Below are 15,656 nucleotides of genomic sequence, written 5' to 3'. Positions count from 1 at the left end.
TTAACTTGGGTATGAGTTAATTCTATTTTACATGATTAGCAGCCCCAGGATGGCTGCTTCCTTTCCCCAGTTCCCCTGCTAAGAGAGGCCATCTCCTCCTCCCCCACGTCAACCCGTCTCAGATGAGCCAAGTCAGCGTGGGATACCACTCAATTTCATGACTTCAGCACAGCCTGGTTGCTTGCCACTGTTCAATAGCAGCCACCCTATGAAAGCCATCCTATGTTCTAACAGTTTAAGTTTCAGAGTACTTTCAGCCTCACTTACTTCACAGGGTTGTTGTGAGGATAAAAAGAAAAGACGAATATAAATTGCTGTAGTCTCCACTACTGTGGAAAAAAGTGTGGTATAAATGAATCAAATAAATAATAAATATAGGTAGTGGTGTATCAACAGAAAATGGAGCCTTGGACAAGAACTGAGTTTTCCACCCCAATGGGGGGTAGGGCGGCTGCCCTTCCCCATCTTCTCACATTCATGCCACCCCCTCTAGCCAATTTGTGCCCCACCCCTTCTTAGCCCATCCTGCATTCGTGCTGACCCACTTTTGCCTGTCCTCCCCCCGTAGCTTTTGGCTCAGGCGGGGGGGGGGCTCACTTCAGGCTCACTGCACAGCTCGAGGCCAAGGGGCTCCTGTGGCTCTTGTTTGAGCCACCCACCCATATGACACCTGCTGCTGAGACCCCCACAGCCGGGTCGTCCATTGGCATGCTTGCAGACATGGGCCTCCTGTGGCCCCTGTTTCCCCCGCTCACCGGCTGTTTTCCTGGCCTTGGTTCCAGCTTCGAGTAGGTTGCCATGGGGTCAGGGTGGGGGTGGGCAGGTGAGTCCAAGGTGGGGCTGTCTCCGGTCTTGGACACTTTGTTAGCGTTAGCAGCCCATGGGGGGGAGGAGGGAGGATTTTCCACCCCCCACGTGACTGAACAGCCTCTGCCTAGGTATGCCCCTGAATATAGGTAAAGGTGAAAGGCAAATAAAGTTAGTTAGTGAATGTCTGAGAAGAGACGGAAGCAGGAAAAGGGTAAAGGCTATTGCACTTTCAGGAAAGGGGAGGAAGAAATGAAAGTGCTTGGACATTCTCGCTTATAATATATAATTCTCATACAAAAATAACAAAAAATCAATTTTGAAAAATAAGCTTTTTTCATCTAAAGAGTTGCTTCTATTAAACATTTGTACAAGATTTAATAAAACAATGTGAGAATCAGCGTCTTTTAAAATATGTAAGCATACATATACTGTCCTAGATAACACTCTTAAAGAGCAGCCAGAACATAGAACACATCTATGAATTTAATACTTTCAGAAACACTGAACCTAAAAAGCTATATTTAATTTGTATCAGAAAAAGAATGTAACTTTGCTGTAAGTTTTATAAAATCTAAACTTGAGTATGGATTTATTATGGAGGTAAATTTCTAGTTTGTGTGTGATGTCGCACAGAACAAAAAGGCTGTTCTCATTCTTAATGCTGGATTTTAAAAAAATCAGAGTAGAATCAGCAGCAGAAAAATTCTTGGTAGATATTTGTATGTCAGGATATTTTTGGATAGAAGGCATATATGTTTCACAAATCTAATTTTGGATATCCATTTTAGAACAGTTATTAGCGGTATGTAGTAAGACAAATGTAACATTCACAAAGTGAATGACAGTATAATGCAGTTTTCCCAATGTTCTAAACAAATGTATCTGTTCAAATATACCTAGCTGATTTCACCCATGAAGAATTATTAATTTTTTTAAAAAAAACCTCTATGTTAAAAGTGAAGGCTATTCTTTATTTTTAAAAAAATAAAATTATTCCTGAAATGTCCTTTGCAGGTTCTCAGTACTGGAACGAAAAGGAAATGTTGAATTCTTCAGTTTAAATAGAGAAATTCAGCCCAGTCTCTGTTGTAGACTGTTTAGTTCCATGTCTGATGGTCCATTCAGGCTGTAGCATGTTTAGAAACTTTCTTTAGTTTTCCCCAGCTCTGATGTCAAATTTGCACTATACAAGAAAGGCCTGTTATAATAAGCTGAATACTTCATCAGCACAATGCCTTGAATTTTAATGTTGCTAACTTTGTTTTTTTTTTAAAGAAAAGAATGGCAGTCTGTTCCAGGGATTGTAAACTTTTGGTGGTCATTTTAACAAGTTTAAGTGAGAAAGTTATGGTTTAAGAAAGTAAAATAGAACAAGAACTAATTGCCACTTTCTTCTACAGATTTATACAGACTGGGCCAATCACTACCTAGCAAAATCTGGCCATAAGCGTTTGATAAAGGACCTGCAGCAAGATGTGACTGATGGAGTTTTACTGGCTGAAATCATCCAGGTTGTAGGTAAGGAAGTTTGCCGTTTTTTGTTTCACAATCCTAATGGCTTAGTTAAGAGTATGTTTTTAATATTTTAAAAGATTAGAAATGAGACATTTGCAGCATTGATGATTGTGGCACATGGGCAGTAGCGATTAATTTCATAAGCCCTTATAGGAAAGTTTTGGAAACAGTCTGATAAAACCAGTATCACTGAGTACAGCAAAGCGCAGCAAAGGTCTGATGACAAGTTTCTGCTAGTCAAACTGACTTTGGCTTTTCCCCATTTGTGTGTGTCATGTTTTCCCCCCAATAATTCACAAATTTGCAAAACGATGTCCTCGTCTTGGCTTGAGAAACCTCTATATGCAAATAAACAATAGAGGCAAATACCCCTCTAGGAAAATTTTTAGTGAATGGTTGAATTTTTAAAAAAAGGTTTTCTAAACCAAATTGGGTTCTGTGTTAATGCTCATAACGCAATAATGCTCAGACGCAATAGGAGTCAATGTCAAGGGTAGAGGTCTTTGTTTAAATGCTAGCATGCCTTTGTTGTATAATTTGAAAAAAACACAGTTTTGAAGAATTGTTTCATGCTTACATGTGTGAACAACATCACAGATAGAAGATCTCTAGTTCTATCCTTGACATCTCCAATTAAAATTATAGCAGATGATGTGAAAGATCTCCTCTTGAGACCCTGGAGAGCCACTGCCAGTTGAACAGACAGTACTGACCTTAATAGGCCTTATTCAGTATAAGGCATCTGATGTTAACCTTCATATCATCTTATATCACCTGAAATGCGAAGCTTTTAATGGAGTCACTTCATATAATAGGCTCAGGATGGCTGGTTTAGTTGGTGGTACACCAAAAGCTGTCTGATTGTGTCTCAAAAACAAAGCAGAAATGGGCTGCAAGTTCCACAGGAGGAGGTTCCAGTGTCCATGTCTATTAGACTTGCCAGGTTCTTGTCTTGGGCGGGGATTCCCATCCCCCACCTTCTGTTTCCCACCATCTCTCTGTTGGCTGATGGGAAATATAATCACCACTGACCTGATGGTGCCACTTCACTTCCTGGAGTTTCCGATGAATTTTTGGAGCAGACTGACATAATTTCATTCCTCCCTCCCTTGAAGTGATGGCACACCATTGCAACAACAGTGCACCCCATGTCCCTGCCCCCAGACTCCCAATGGTATCTTACAAAATGTTGGCTGTCACCAATGGAACAAACAGTTTGAGGTTCTTGGTAAAGTTTGGGTTCAGAGTGTGATTGCAAATAAAGAATTCTTAAAGTAATACATACCCCTAGATTTGAAGAATTTGATAGTTCAAAGGCATTGTCTGCATTCTTGACTCTGGTTCACATTAGGATTGCCGTGTACCCTTCAGCAGATCTGTGGCCAGCAGGAGAAAGAAAATATAGTTTTTAAAAAGTTGTCATTGGGTCCAGGAAAACCCAAATGTGATTTCATGTCTCTCTTGGAATTGCTATAAACTCAATGGTTCAGAGGATTGTGAATCCTCTGGAGGAATGGCTGAAAGCCAGAGTATAGTAAACTATATGATAGAGTTTCCAGCAATACATAGAAGGACATAACAACTGGGTAAACCAAAAATTGTGCCATATGTTTGCTGCTGGCAACCCATTCAGCCCCATCTGGTACCTTTCCTACTCCACTTGGCTGGGTCTGGTAATCCTACTTTACACACATATAACTGCCTGTAGTGAAAGAATGAATAATCAGTCCTAGAGAGATCAAGTGATGGACCTGCATATATGAATCAGCTCTCATTCATATGGAACTGATTGTAGCCAATCTTGAAAAATGTTAAATCAAAATATAGGAATATAGGCCCATCTTCATTGTAATCAGAAAATATCCAGTCTCATGTTACTGGCATCTTCAATTCCTGATGACATCTTTGGAAATTATGGATGCTCTGCAGCTACTCTTCTTGTAACTACTTCTGCCAGCTTTGTTTGTCATATTAATTGTTTCCTTTAGCAATTCAGCCATATGCTGTTGTCATGCACATGGATGGAATAGTAGAAAGCTGCACATTTGAAAAGTCAACTAGACAGAACTGTGGGAAAACTTTGGCACTTGGTATTTTTTGAAAGTGCTGGAGGAACATACTTACTCATCTTGCTCTTGGTTTTTTTCCCTTCTGTGTCATTGCTTAATACACGTAGAAGAAACAAGTAATTTAATTGGCACTTCTTGTGGTTTAAACATTTGCCCCCTCTCTCATCACTAAGTTTTTGATTAATGCACATATGAAAACAACAATGTTAGCACAAGCATTTATTCACAAATAACATTTTCAAACAGAAGAATCTCTGACTTGTCAAACACATACCTGAGTTAGGATCAAATTGGATATCACAAGATTGTTGGAGAGTCCACATATTTTTCTACCCATTAAATGTAAAGCAGAGCTAAGGATTGTCTGGCTTTGCCAAATTGGAATGCATGGGCTGGAGAGGTTTAACCCTGGCCCTTCTACCACCTTCCCTTCTCACATTCCATTTCTTTCAACACTTGTTTTCTGGTCCAGCTCACTTCCAGAACCAGAGCCAGGCTGAGAATAATGAAACACAATAAACTAGTATATGGCAGGTATTGTTTAGCTCCCCTTATTCTTGCACATTTGCACTTTAGACATTAATATATACTCTTGGATACAGAGCTATAAGTCCCCTGTCATGTCTAATTTAGCTCTCAGAATCACTGAAATGGTGTTAGCTCCCCTTTCATTCTCTTTCACTCCCCACAAAGCAGATGATAGAGGGGTGATTAATTAGGAACTAAGTTACCCTCATGCTGATTCTGATAAATTTAAGTATGTCCACTGCCTTTTAGTTTTCTAAGGAGCAGCTGAACCCACTGATTTATCTAAGGAAATTGTTCTCACTTGAAGTACGCGGAGCAATGTGGATACTTTCCCATACTTTCTCACCCCAAGTTAATGAAATGCTTTGTTTGGTTATACCTGTAAAATCCATGGCATTTAGTAGCTGACTGAGGAATAATCTTAAGAGAGATTTTAATTTCTAATATTTCACTTGCTTGCATAGGGAAAGCAACACTTTCTTTTAGGGAAACAAATCCTCGGGTGCAGTTGTTTACACAGGCAGGGTGAGTGGTCCCTCCCTGTGCAGTGTGCATAAATATGCGACCTAAATCTATACAGCCCCATCAAAAAATTAACAGTGCTTACAAGGGACATATAAAATAAAGTACAGTTTTTATAAAAGCATATTTTATTCATTTTCTATGTAGATACCAAAGCAAAATGGAGCCACTGCAGTATAAAACAAGAATTCTATGCATAGGGATTTCCCCCCTAAATATTATTTTTTCTAAACAGTTCCCCATGTGCAGAACATGGAGGATGAAAGTGATGAAAAACAGTATTTTCAGTGGTCATAAAATGTGACTTGATCATCCTTTGTTTATTCCCACTTAATATGTTAGTGTTTATGTTCAGTTATTTAAGAACATTATGAATAGTCAATGCATGAAGTGAAGATATTGCTTTTACTTAAAAGGAAACACAGGCTTAAACTCCCCTCCTGTTTTAGTTTTCCAAGCCAGCTCTGAAAGAGCTGCTGTCATTTCCATCCCCCAAACATCAGCCTGGGGGAAGATCTCATTGTGTCTTCTGAGGTGAAGATGCACATTATTGATGACAGCAGTGGCAGTAGCTTTGGGAAAATTGATGAAATGCAAACTACAACATCTTAGCTCGTACGGGTAGATGAAATTTGGTCTTTAAGAAGTTTTGGAAGTTTTAGAAGGGCAATTTAATATTATTTTCTCTTCCAGTTGCTGCAGTTTGTTCTGTTCATAGGAGCAAACTGGAAAGAGCAGGGTAGTTACGAGGAATGTTTCTTCATTATGACTGTCATTCTTTTCATAAATAGACACGTGTTCATTCTCCTTGTTCAAGGTTTTTGTTCTTGGTAAAGGCTTCAGCAGTATCTCTGAATATAAAAGGGAATGTAGAAAAACTAGCTGTAACTCCAGATCTACTTCTTGGATACTGTAATGACCCTGGACAGTTCTCTAAATCTAACAAGCTTGTTTAGATGAGTACCTTGGGGAAGGACCAAACCCTATGTATAAATGCCCCTTACTTTCTCAACAGACTTCATTCAGAAGAATAATGACGTAAACTTATACCTACAAAATCTTATTCCCCACTAAACCGATTAATGCCTAAGGCCACATAAAGCTATGAAAATAATTATATCAGATAAGTTATTTTGAAAAGGATACCTTAATTGTAAGAGTTAAGAAGACTTAAGAATTGTAAGAGTCAAGCTTTACATTCCCTTAGGATCATTTTCAGTAGCCATTCTTTACAGGTATAGGGAGCTCCGTGCCCCCCCCCCCCCCCCAGCAGGATGGGGAAGAACAATTCCTGCTCAGGAAATACTGAGCGCAGAGAAGCAGTTGAAGAGTAGGAGTTCATGTTTATATTCCTTCTTTTTTCATCTCCTCTTCTCTGAAGATGTCCATATAAAAATAAATCACTGGGCTTGGAATGCGTCCATATAGATATCTGACTCAGACATACATGCTTCCCTGTCAGTCTTGCCTCTCTACTCACTTGGCTGTCACTTCCTCAGTCTGGGAAAGTGTGTTCTTCTGATGGCTCATCCAGTCTCAGACATTGAGTGAGGTGCTATTGTTGCCCAGACAGAGAAGGTGACAGTATTAATTTTTGCACATCTAGGTGAGGTTTACTGGTACTCTGTTGTTAATAAGAAAAGAGTTTGCAGTATTTTATCTTCAATCTTACTGGAATGATCCCATGAATGCTCCCACCATGCCCACAATTGAATGCATGATGCATGTCATAAGCACAAGGTTGTTCCTCCTCAAAAAAGAATGATTGTGTCACTGTATACAGGACAGTCTGTAAAAGAGATGCTGTACACATAGCTAGAGCATGTAAACGTAATTGTTAGGAGATCCAGGCATCAATGAGAACAGTGCAGGAGTTAAAGAGAATTAGATTTTATAAATTATTTCATCATGTGAATGTGCCACAACTTGTTTGGCTATTGATTTCCACTGACAAATAGAATGACTCTTCTGTGTCTGAATTATGGGGGGAAATTAAGCAGAGGTGAGGGCATGTTAATGAATTCTGATCAAATCACATCCTTTTCTGTAGCCCTCATAGAAACAATAACTAAGAGGTCCCTTATAAGAAGAGAGATACTTTGCACCCTAATTTCTCTTAAATTGCACAATATCTGGAATTATTATTTATTTATAATGACAGTTACATCCAACTTTTCCTCATGGCTGAAGGTAGCTTCCGTATCACAAGGCCAGATTGTCTATCACTTTTTAACAGCCCTTTTTCCAACAGGTTCCTTTAAACTTCATAGGAACTCTAAGGGATGAGTTAGGATAAGAGAGAATGACCAACTCAATGACCAACAACATGGTGCCAAACCAACTCCTTTATTGGGGCTGCCAAGTGTTTTTAGAAAGTGAGTGAGACCAGGTAGTGCTTTTACCCACCTTTTTAAAAAATAGAAGATATTTATTAAGACATTGATACAAGGTCCAAGAAAGTTGGTACAGCTACTTTAAATAAAAGTCCAACCACAGGATCTGCTACAATCATTAATACTACATTTCTCTTCATACGAACATTGTACAGGGAACAAAAAAAGATAAACAATTTCTATGACCTTAAACCTAAAACATTTTTCTGGCTTTACCTTAAAAAAATAGATATGGAAGGATACTAAGCAAAGACTCACAAAATTCTGCACTCAGTTCTAAATTTACTTAGCTGTTTCAACTAGTACAGGTATATTACTGGTATATTACTTTTACAAAATTAGCCCAGAATACGTAATGATTAAATTCAGAAGATATCTATGTGGCGTTATCACCACTCAGATTTTTAATTTAAGAAAGCCCAGCAAGACTTCTGACAGATTATTGGAGATTTGATTTGCTGTTTCCATTTTTTAAAATGCTGCTTTTGTGGCAGTTACCACAACAGCATATGGATCTACACTGTATTTTTAAAGTTAAACTGAGGCAATAATTTTGTTGCTGGCTCCACCACCTGCAGCAGCCATTTTGTATCAGTCATCTTGTTGCTGTGCCCACCATTGCGGGTAGAGGTGTGGCCCTTCCTGCTCAGTAAAACCTAGTTCACAGAATAATACACCAGACAATATATATAGCGTGGGTAAGAAAACTGGCCATTGAAGTAAATTGGCTTATAATACAGTTGCACTTTAGGATGGCACTTTAAATGACTTTTAAAAGCAGATCAGTGGCTTAGCTGAATGAGAATCCCCATGTATTTATAATAACAGTTTGTCAGTAGTCAATTTATGCATGTGTGCATGTATTTTCTATCATATCGAGGCCTTGCCATAGTTGCAGTAATGTCAACAATTTTTCTGAGGATGGATGTTTAAAAACCCCTTAAAATTTCCTATTAGTGTGATTATCTTCTCAAACTGAGGACACCCAGAAGACAGCAGTCAGCTGCTACCATGTCTCATGGCCATCAGCCTGCATTAGTGTCAGACTTTGCCAAGACTAGCAGGGTAGCATTAATCATGACAGAGGGGTTGGTGTATGCCTTTCTCCTATGTTAAAGTACAAATGATTCAAGTAAAGGTGTAGTAGAACCAAGGCATAAACTAGAAAAAAAGACCCTCTACACCAATGCTGCTGCCATAAAAGAATTAGAAGTGTCAAAATGTAATAAGTGCTGAAAGTAATATCTCTTAAGTGTAGTAGTGTACAATTACAAAAATATATAAAGCCACATTCACAATATATAAAGCCACATTTGACAGGATGAACAGTTCCACATAAACAGCACAATACATACAAACAATTAATAGTGTCACCATGATAAACAAGTCTCTTAAAGAATGAACTGAGTCCTAACTACTGTCATGTTGACTCAGATTCTCAAATGCTAAATAACCCTTCTACTGTAGGAGTGGGGCATCTTGTGTGGGTGTGATCTCGACCAATTGCAGAGAGGCAGGAAATGATGAAATTCTTCCATGTACTTCCTGTGAGGTCTTGGGGTCACCTTCTTCAGTATTTTCCTGCCTCTGCAGAGAGCAGACGCGTTTTTTGGCTCTGGCAAAAAACCCTATTCGTAGTCTGTTTGTGTCAGTTTGTGTCAGTCTGTGTTTGTCTGAAGTCCTTAGAGGGGTGAGTAAGCGCGATCCGGCTTGGGGAGAGTAGTCTGGCATCGCTGAAAGCAACCGCTTTCCTTCCCACCCACCTCCCCACCCCTTGGCATAAATAGAACGTTGGCAAATAGACAGTTAATCATGGGCCGAGGTCCTTTCGCCTGAGCATAAAACCTTTGTTAATTCGGCTGGGCGGAGCACAATATCACCCGCAAAGTCAAGGCGGCTATAAAGAAGGGGGCTCCACTCAACGGACGCCTTGCAACGAAGCGCATCGGAAAATCTTGGCGCATTCGGGCATGCGAAATCATCCCAACCCACCAAGAAAAGAAAAGACTAAACGCGGCGGAGTTCAGCGCCTCCCAGGGTGCGTCCCAACGAGGAGACTCCATAGCCGACTCGGCCTTCCCAGGACCTCGAGCAGTCGAGCTACACCTCAAGCGGGCCCCGATCAACTGGTTCTTCCCCAGCCCTAACAGGCAAGACCCACATGATCCTGAACGAGATTCTAACACTGGAGCAGTTAACTCCAGCCCCCTCCCGGATGAACGCGCCCCCCGCAGTTTTCGCCGAGTTCCTTAGAAGGGAGATAGACAACGCTCTTGCTGCACGAGATCAAAGAACAGCTAATGCCAGCTCCTCTACTCGGTCCCATAGGATCCCGCGGTCCCCAATCGAGGACTCGCTCCTACAGAAGGGACCCCTTAGCCCTACCTAATGAGGAGGAAGAAGAATTATCCAGTTTAGGCGGCTCTGATGGGGAGAAAATTTCGACACAGAGGAAACCCTGAGCCAGCTGTAGAACAACTACATACAGTTCTTTAAACCGGAAGAACCAACTCTACCTCAAACTATCTCCGCTGGATTTATCGCCACCCTGAGGACGCTGGAAGAACAAATTCCCAGCCTTCCATTAACGCCCAACAAGCCAATCATATTGTATCCAAAAGGCACATCATCCTACTCTCATTGGATAGGAGGCGACAAGTATTTCCCCCTGTTCCTGAATGCTTTGTTGTGCGGGATTCATAGGGAAATGGCTCAATCCCACTGCCCACAAGGACTTGCCCCTAATTTTAAGAAAAATATCTGATGCCTCAGCAGTTTTACCGTCCTTCCTCCAGAATCCTCCAGTTGATGCCCCTGTGTCCTGTCCCTGCATATTCGGGCACTGGTAGCCAAAGAGGGGAGGGCAATATCAAGGACCCGCTTTGATAGAGAGGTCGAAGTATCAGAGATCCCATGAGTGGTTGGCGGCAGCCATCAAAACTCTTACGCCTCTCCCTCCACAGTGGCCAGAGCCTCCATGGTGTGGCTCAAGCGTCTCCTGGAGATGATTCCAGTCGAAGCAAAGAGGCATCAGAAGGTGCATCGAAGGGTCCTTTCTGCCAATTCCTTCATAGCAGATGCCACCTTCGACGCCATGTCACTGGTAGTGAGATCCTTAGCCTCTAACATGATAGCAAGGCGAACGCCTGGATTAAGCCCATGGCAAAGCCGGACATACAATCTAAACACGTAGTGGCTGGTTATTCATACTGTAGAGGCCCTATTTGGCAAAGAATTGGACGTAAGTCCTTGTCCAAACCAAAGACAACAAAAGGCGATGCCAAAATCTGTCCGCACCCGACAGGTCCTCTACCAACAACAAGTTTACCTTCGGTCCCACAGAAATCCCTTACCGACACACAACGAGACGTGGGCAAAGACCACACTGTCAGAATCAACATTCCTTTCGAACTACAAACAGTCCTTCAAATAATACAACAAGCCGGGTAAGTCCCTTCAACTCCAATAAGAACAAGCAATGACGATCAAAGGCATCCCGTGGGAGGCCGTCTCCAACACTTTCAGCACCGTTGGCAGGGAAACCAATGGACAGGTGGACAAAGGAAGTCATCCCCACAGGCTGCGTAATAGAATTCAACATTATTCCACATCACCACCTGTTCATTTTCTGCTCTCAAAGCGGATCCGCCAAAGCCAGCAGAACTCTGGAGGCTGCTTCCCACCTAACCAAGATCAAGCCATTGAACCTGTACCGACAGCGAACGCTTTCTCAGGGACATATTCATTTGCCAGTCCCCAAAAGAAATGGGGACTGGAGGGCACCTCAACCTGAAGCGCATCAACAAATTCATTCGTCCCAAATTCAGGATGGAAACCCGCCGGTCTATCACTGCAACTCTTCACCATCAAGATCTGCTGACTTCATTAGGGATCTGACCGAAGTTTATTTGCACATCCCTCTTCACAACCCTCCCAGGAACTACCTGAGATTCCCCATACAGTTTCAACTTCATCAATTCAAGACGTCGCCATTCGGACGAGCCACGGCCCCCAGAACCTTCTCCAAGGCACTACTGGCTCCAGTCATCATGTTGAGGGAACAGGGGATACACGCTCTACCTACCTCGACGATCTGCTGATTCGTCACACGCCTCATTCCCAAGGCCATCGCCATATCGTAGGTGTTCAAGAAACCCCACAGCATGGCTTTTATCGTAAAACAAACAAGAAAGCTCTTTCATTCCTCCACGGGTTAGAACACCTAGCGCAGTGCTGGACACGCAAGACTCCCTTTTCATACCAGAAGAGAAGGTAGAAAGAATCAGGAAAACAACATTTACTAGTCATGTCCAACAGAAGATCGTCCTTGCTAAACTGGTAAGTCTGCTGGGAACCTTCATCTCAGTAATCGACCTGACCCAGTGGCACGTCACTGGTAATCAGCTTCCAACGCATTCCTCCGTGCATACCAGCTGGACATTATTGCCAAGAAAGACAGAGAAAATTGACCATGCCCCCAAGAGTCCTTCTCAGCCTTCTCTGGTGGACCGAACCGCTCCAACCTCAGACCGGGAAAGCGTTATCTACATGCTCCATCGAAAGCTCAAGTCTTCACAGACGCCAGCCTTCCAGGGTTGGGGCCACACTCAGTCAAATGTATGTCCAGGGAACTTGGTCTCCGGAAGAATCTCGGCTCCACATCAATGTGTTGGAAACTGAAATGTATCTTCCTTGCTCCTTCAACATTTCCGTCATTGTACCTGCCACCAACATGTCATCATAAGAACAGACAATGTTGCCTTGAAGATAATATATCAACAACCAGGGAGGCTCCAGATCAGCAAGGCTCCACTCGGAAGCAACAAAAAATCCTCCAATGGGCCGAGGAGAACTTGGTATCGCTAGAAGCCCTACACATCAGAGGAGTCCAGAATCTAGAGGCGGATTGGCTCAGCAGACAGAATCTGTAGCGAACCGAATGGCGACTTCGATCCACGGGTCTTCTTCAAGATATGCAACACCTTCGGCACTCCGAGGTAGACCTGTTCGCCTCTCAGAAGAACCATCAACTTCCAAAGTTCATGACCCAACACTCACCATCCACAGGCAGTAGCAACGGGATGCCCTGAACATGATATGGCCTCCAAATCTTCTCTATGCATTCCCTCCTTTTCCCTGATCCCTCGGCTCCTGCCAAGTAGGGATCATATCCTATTTTCAGGATCCTTGTAGCCCCAGATGGCCCTAGGAGACCCTGGTTCACCACCATCCTGGAACTGGCCATCACAGAACCACTGACTCTACTAATCACTTCCGACTTCCTGGACGCGGGCTCCAACATTCATCCCATCCCGCTTGGTTCAAGCTGACCGCATGGCTCTTGAGCGGCAAACCTCAGGATAAAGGGGTACTGGAAGAAGCTCATCTACAATCTTAACAGCCAGGCGCTATAGTCGACGGGTCAATATCTACAACTGTTCATGGAAGTTGCCTACGGCCAGGTGGTGCCATCGCGAAATCTTAATTTCACCCCACGGAACCATCCATCGCTATCTTGAGTTCCTGCAACAGGGCTACTCAATGGGACTCAAGTGTTCCACCTACGCTAGACAATTGGCAGCTCTTGCTACCGTCATCCCCAGGGCGACACACCCCACACCAGACGTCAGGACGTTCTGAACTTCCTAAGAGGGGTAAAATTGTCCCAACCTGCGGTAGTCCACAGGTTCCTCTCTTGGCGCTTCTGAACGCCAAGGTCCTGTCGGCACTCACTAGACTCGTCAACCTATCTAAACTGTACACACTGTGTCGGGTAAGAATGAAAGCGTTATTCTTAATTGGCCAATAACATCGCCAGAAGAGTGTATTGAACTGCTACCTTTCAATAAACTCAAAATTTCATGGTTCCATAAGGATAGAGTATGTCTTCGCAGATCCAACTTTTCATTCGGCGTTAACTTCCCTTTCCATCGCGCCAGGAGATCGCCGTTCTAACTTCATGCCGAACCCCTCTCATCCCAAAGAGAAATTGTGGTATTATCATTACCGCGACGGCCTTTAAACATACATGATAAGAACAGAGGAGTTAATAAGCAAATCAGAGAGTATGTTCATCAACATTAGCCCGCTTCCAACTTAGAGCTTAAATGACCAAGGCAGCAATCAGTAGTACCCTGAAAGCCTGTATATGGGCATACAAAGCTTCTGACTTACTGGTCCCTCAGAGTCACAGCTCACTCAGTTCGCGAATGCTGCGACTCAACGAGTTCTCTCCAAATCATGCATCGGTGGAAGACATCTGCAAAGCTGCCACCTGGTCTTCCATTTCCACCTTCATATCGTCATTATACCGTCCCTGGCCTTGGCAGAATCAGCCTTTGGCAAAAGGGTACTGGAAAGTATCATCGGGGACTAATGAAACCCACCGGTCTGGGACACTGCTCGGGAAATCCTTCCACAAGATGCCCCACTCCTACAGTAGAAGGATCCATTGGATACTCACCGTGAAGGGTCTTTCTACTGTAGGTGTTGGGGCATCTTAATCCTGTTCCATTTGTTCTCGGGATGTTACTCCTCCTCAGTTATCAACCAAATTCATGTTTTCAGACTGTTCAACGTTTAGGGTTGTCGTTGTTGTTGTCACTGTTCTAGTGATCCTAGTTATTGCCGAGCCGTTGTTTTTCCTTCCGTGTTTTTGGTTATATGTTCCTGTTACTTAAGTGCTATACTACTATGCCAGGCGGGGGTACTGAAGAAGGTGACCCCAAGACCTCACAGGAAGTACATGGAAGAATTTCATCATTTCCTGCCTCTCTGCAATTGGTCGAGATCACACCCACACAAGATGCCCCACTTACCTACAGTAGAAAGACCCTTCACGGTGAGTATCCAATGGATCCTTTTAAGCCCAAATTTACCTTTGTTCCGCCTACCAGAGATGACAGGGTTAATACCTTTGAAAAAATGGTACTTGGAGACTTTCAGAAAATTGAAACCACGGGGATACTCTAACAGGATACCTCCTAAAATGCATTTAAAAGACAAAGAAATTATAAAGAAACTATCTGAAGATTCTGAGATTGTAATTAAATAAGCTGACAAAGAGGGAAGAATTGTTATGTGAAGTTGTCAATCCCGTTGAATGTGGCTTTGTATATTGTGAATGTGGCTTTATAGATTATTGTTATTGTACGCTATTGCACTTAGAGATATTATGTTCAGCACATTACATTTTGACACTTCTAATTCTTTTATGCCAGTAGCACTAGTGTATTAAGTCTTCTTTCTCGTTTATATTTTCTCCTATATTACCCTGTACACATGAAAATCTGCAATTAGCATTCTATTTTTATTTGCCTTTCAGATAAGAGTGGCTTCACTCTTATTACTTACTATAGTACAAATAGTCACTGCCCCCTCTCCACTATCTTATGGTAAAGATAGGGCGGAATTGCTTTAACATGGAATTGAGCAATTTTATAGCAAAATTAGCTGTGATGTGGAACATCCATCATCATGAAATAGCTACAATCAGTGATGTCAGCATGAAAAGATAGTTTTAATTAGTTGTAGGCCTTAGGCTTGTGATTTACAGTGCATGTGTAAGCAGAATTCCTTTCAAGTCCATGAAGCCCCCTGCCCCCACTTTCCCCCCACTGGCTCTCCCCATTTCCCCCCCCCCACTGGCTGGGCTCCCAGCTGGCAGCCGGCAGTCCCTTTTGCCGTCCCCTCTGGGGAGGCCAGAAGAGACTGCCGTCCCAATCTCGGAGAACTGCTTTTATAAGCACTGAGGCTGGGCAGTGTGGCTTGGGTAGATGTGGCTTGGGGATGCGTGGCTACACCCCCAGGGGTATGTGGG

The 15,656-nt window shown here is 42.7% G+C and overlaps 1 protein-coding gene across 5 annotated transcripts in view; it reads left to right on the top strand.

The window, feature by feature from the left end:
- NAV2 (neuron navigator 2) overlaps positions 1 to 15,656 on the top strand; it is a 325,098-nt gene that overhangs the window by 97,297 nt on the left and 212,145 nt on the right. For all 5 annotated transcript variants that reach the window (XM_048486861.1, XM_048486863.1, XM_048486862.1 and 2 more), the window contains exon 2: positions 2,211 to 2,328. In XM_048486861.1, coding sequence (XP_048342818.1) covers positions 2,211 to 2,328 — 118 coding nt within the window. The remainder of the gene's footprint in view (positions 1 to 2,210; positions 2,329 to 15,656) is intronic.

Source organism: Sphaerodactylus townsendi, linkage group LG02 (assembly GCF_021028975.2).
Source record: "Sphaerodactylus townsendi isolate TG3544 linkage group LG02, MPM_Stown_v2.3, whole genome shotgun sequence".
In the NCBI taxonomy this organism is placed as follows: domain Eukaryota; kingdom Metazoa; phylum Chordata; class Lepidosauria; order Squamata; family Sphaerodactylidae; genus Sphaerodactylus; species Sphaerodactylus townsendi.
Note: the sequence above shows the minus strand (reverse complement) of the source record. Positions and strands in the feature narration are given on the sequence as shown.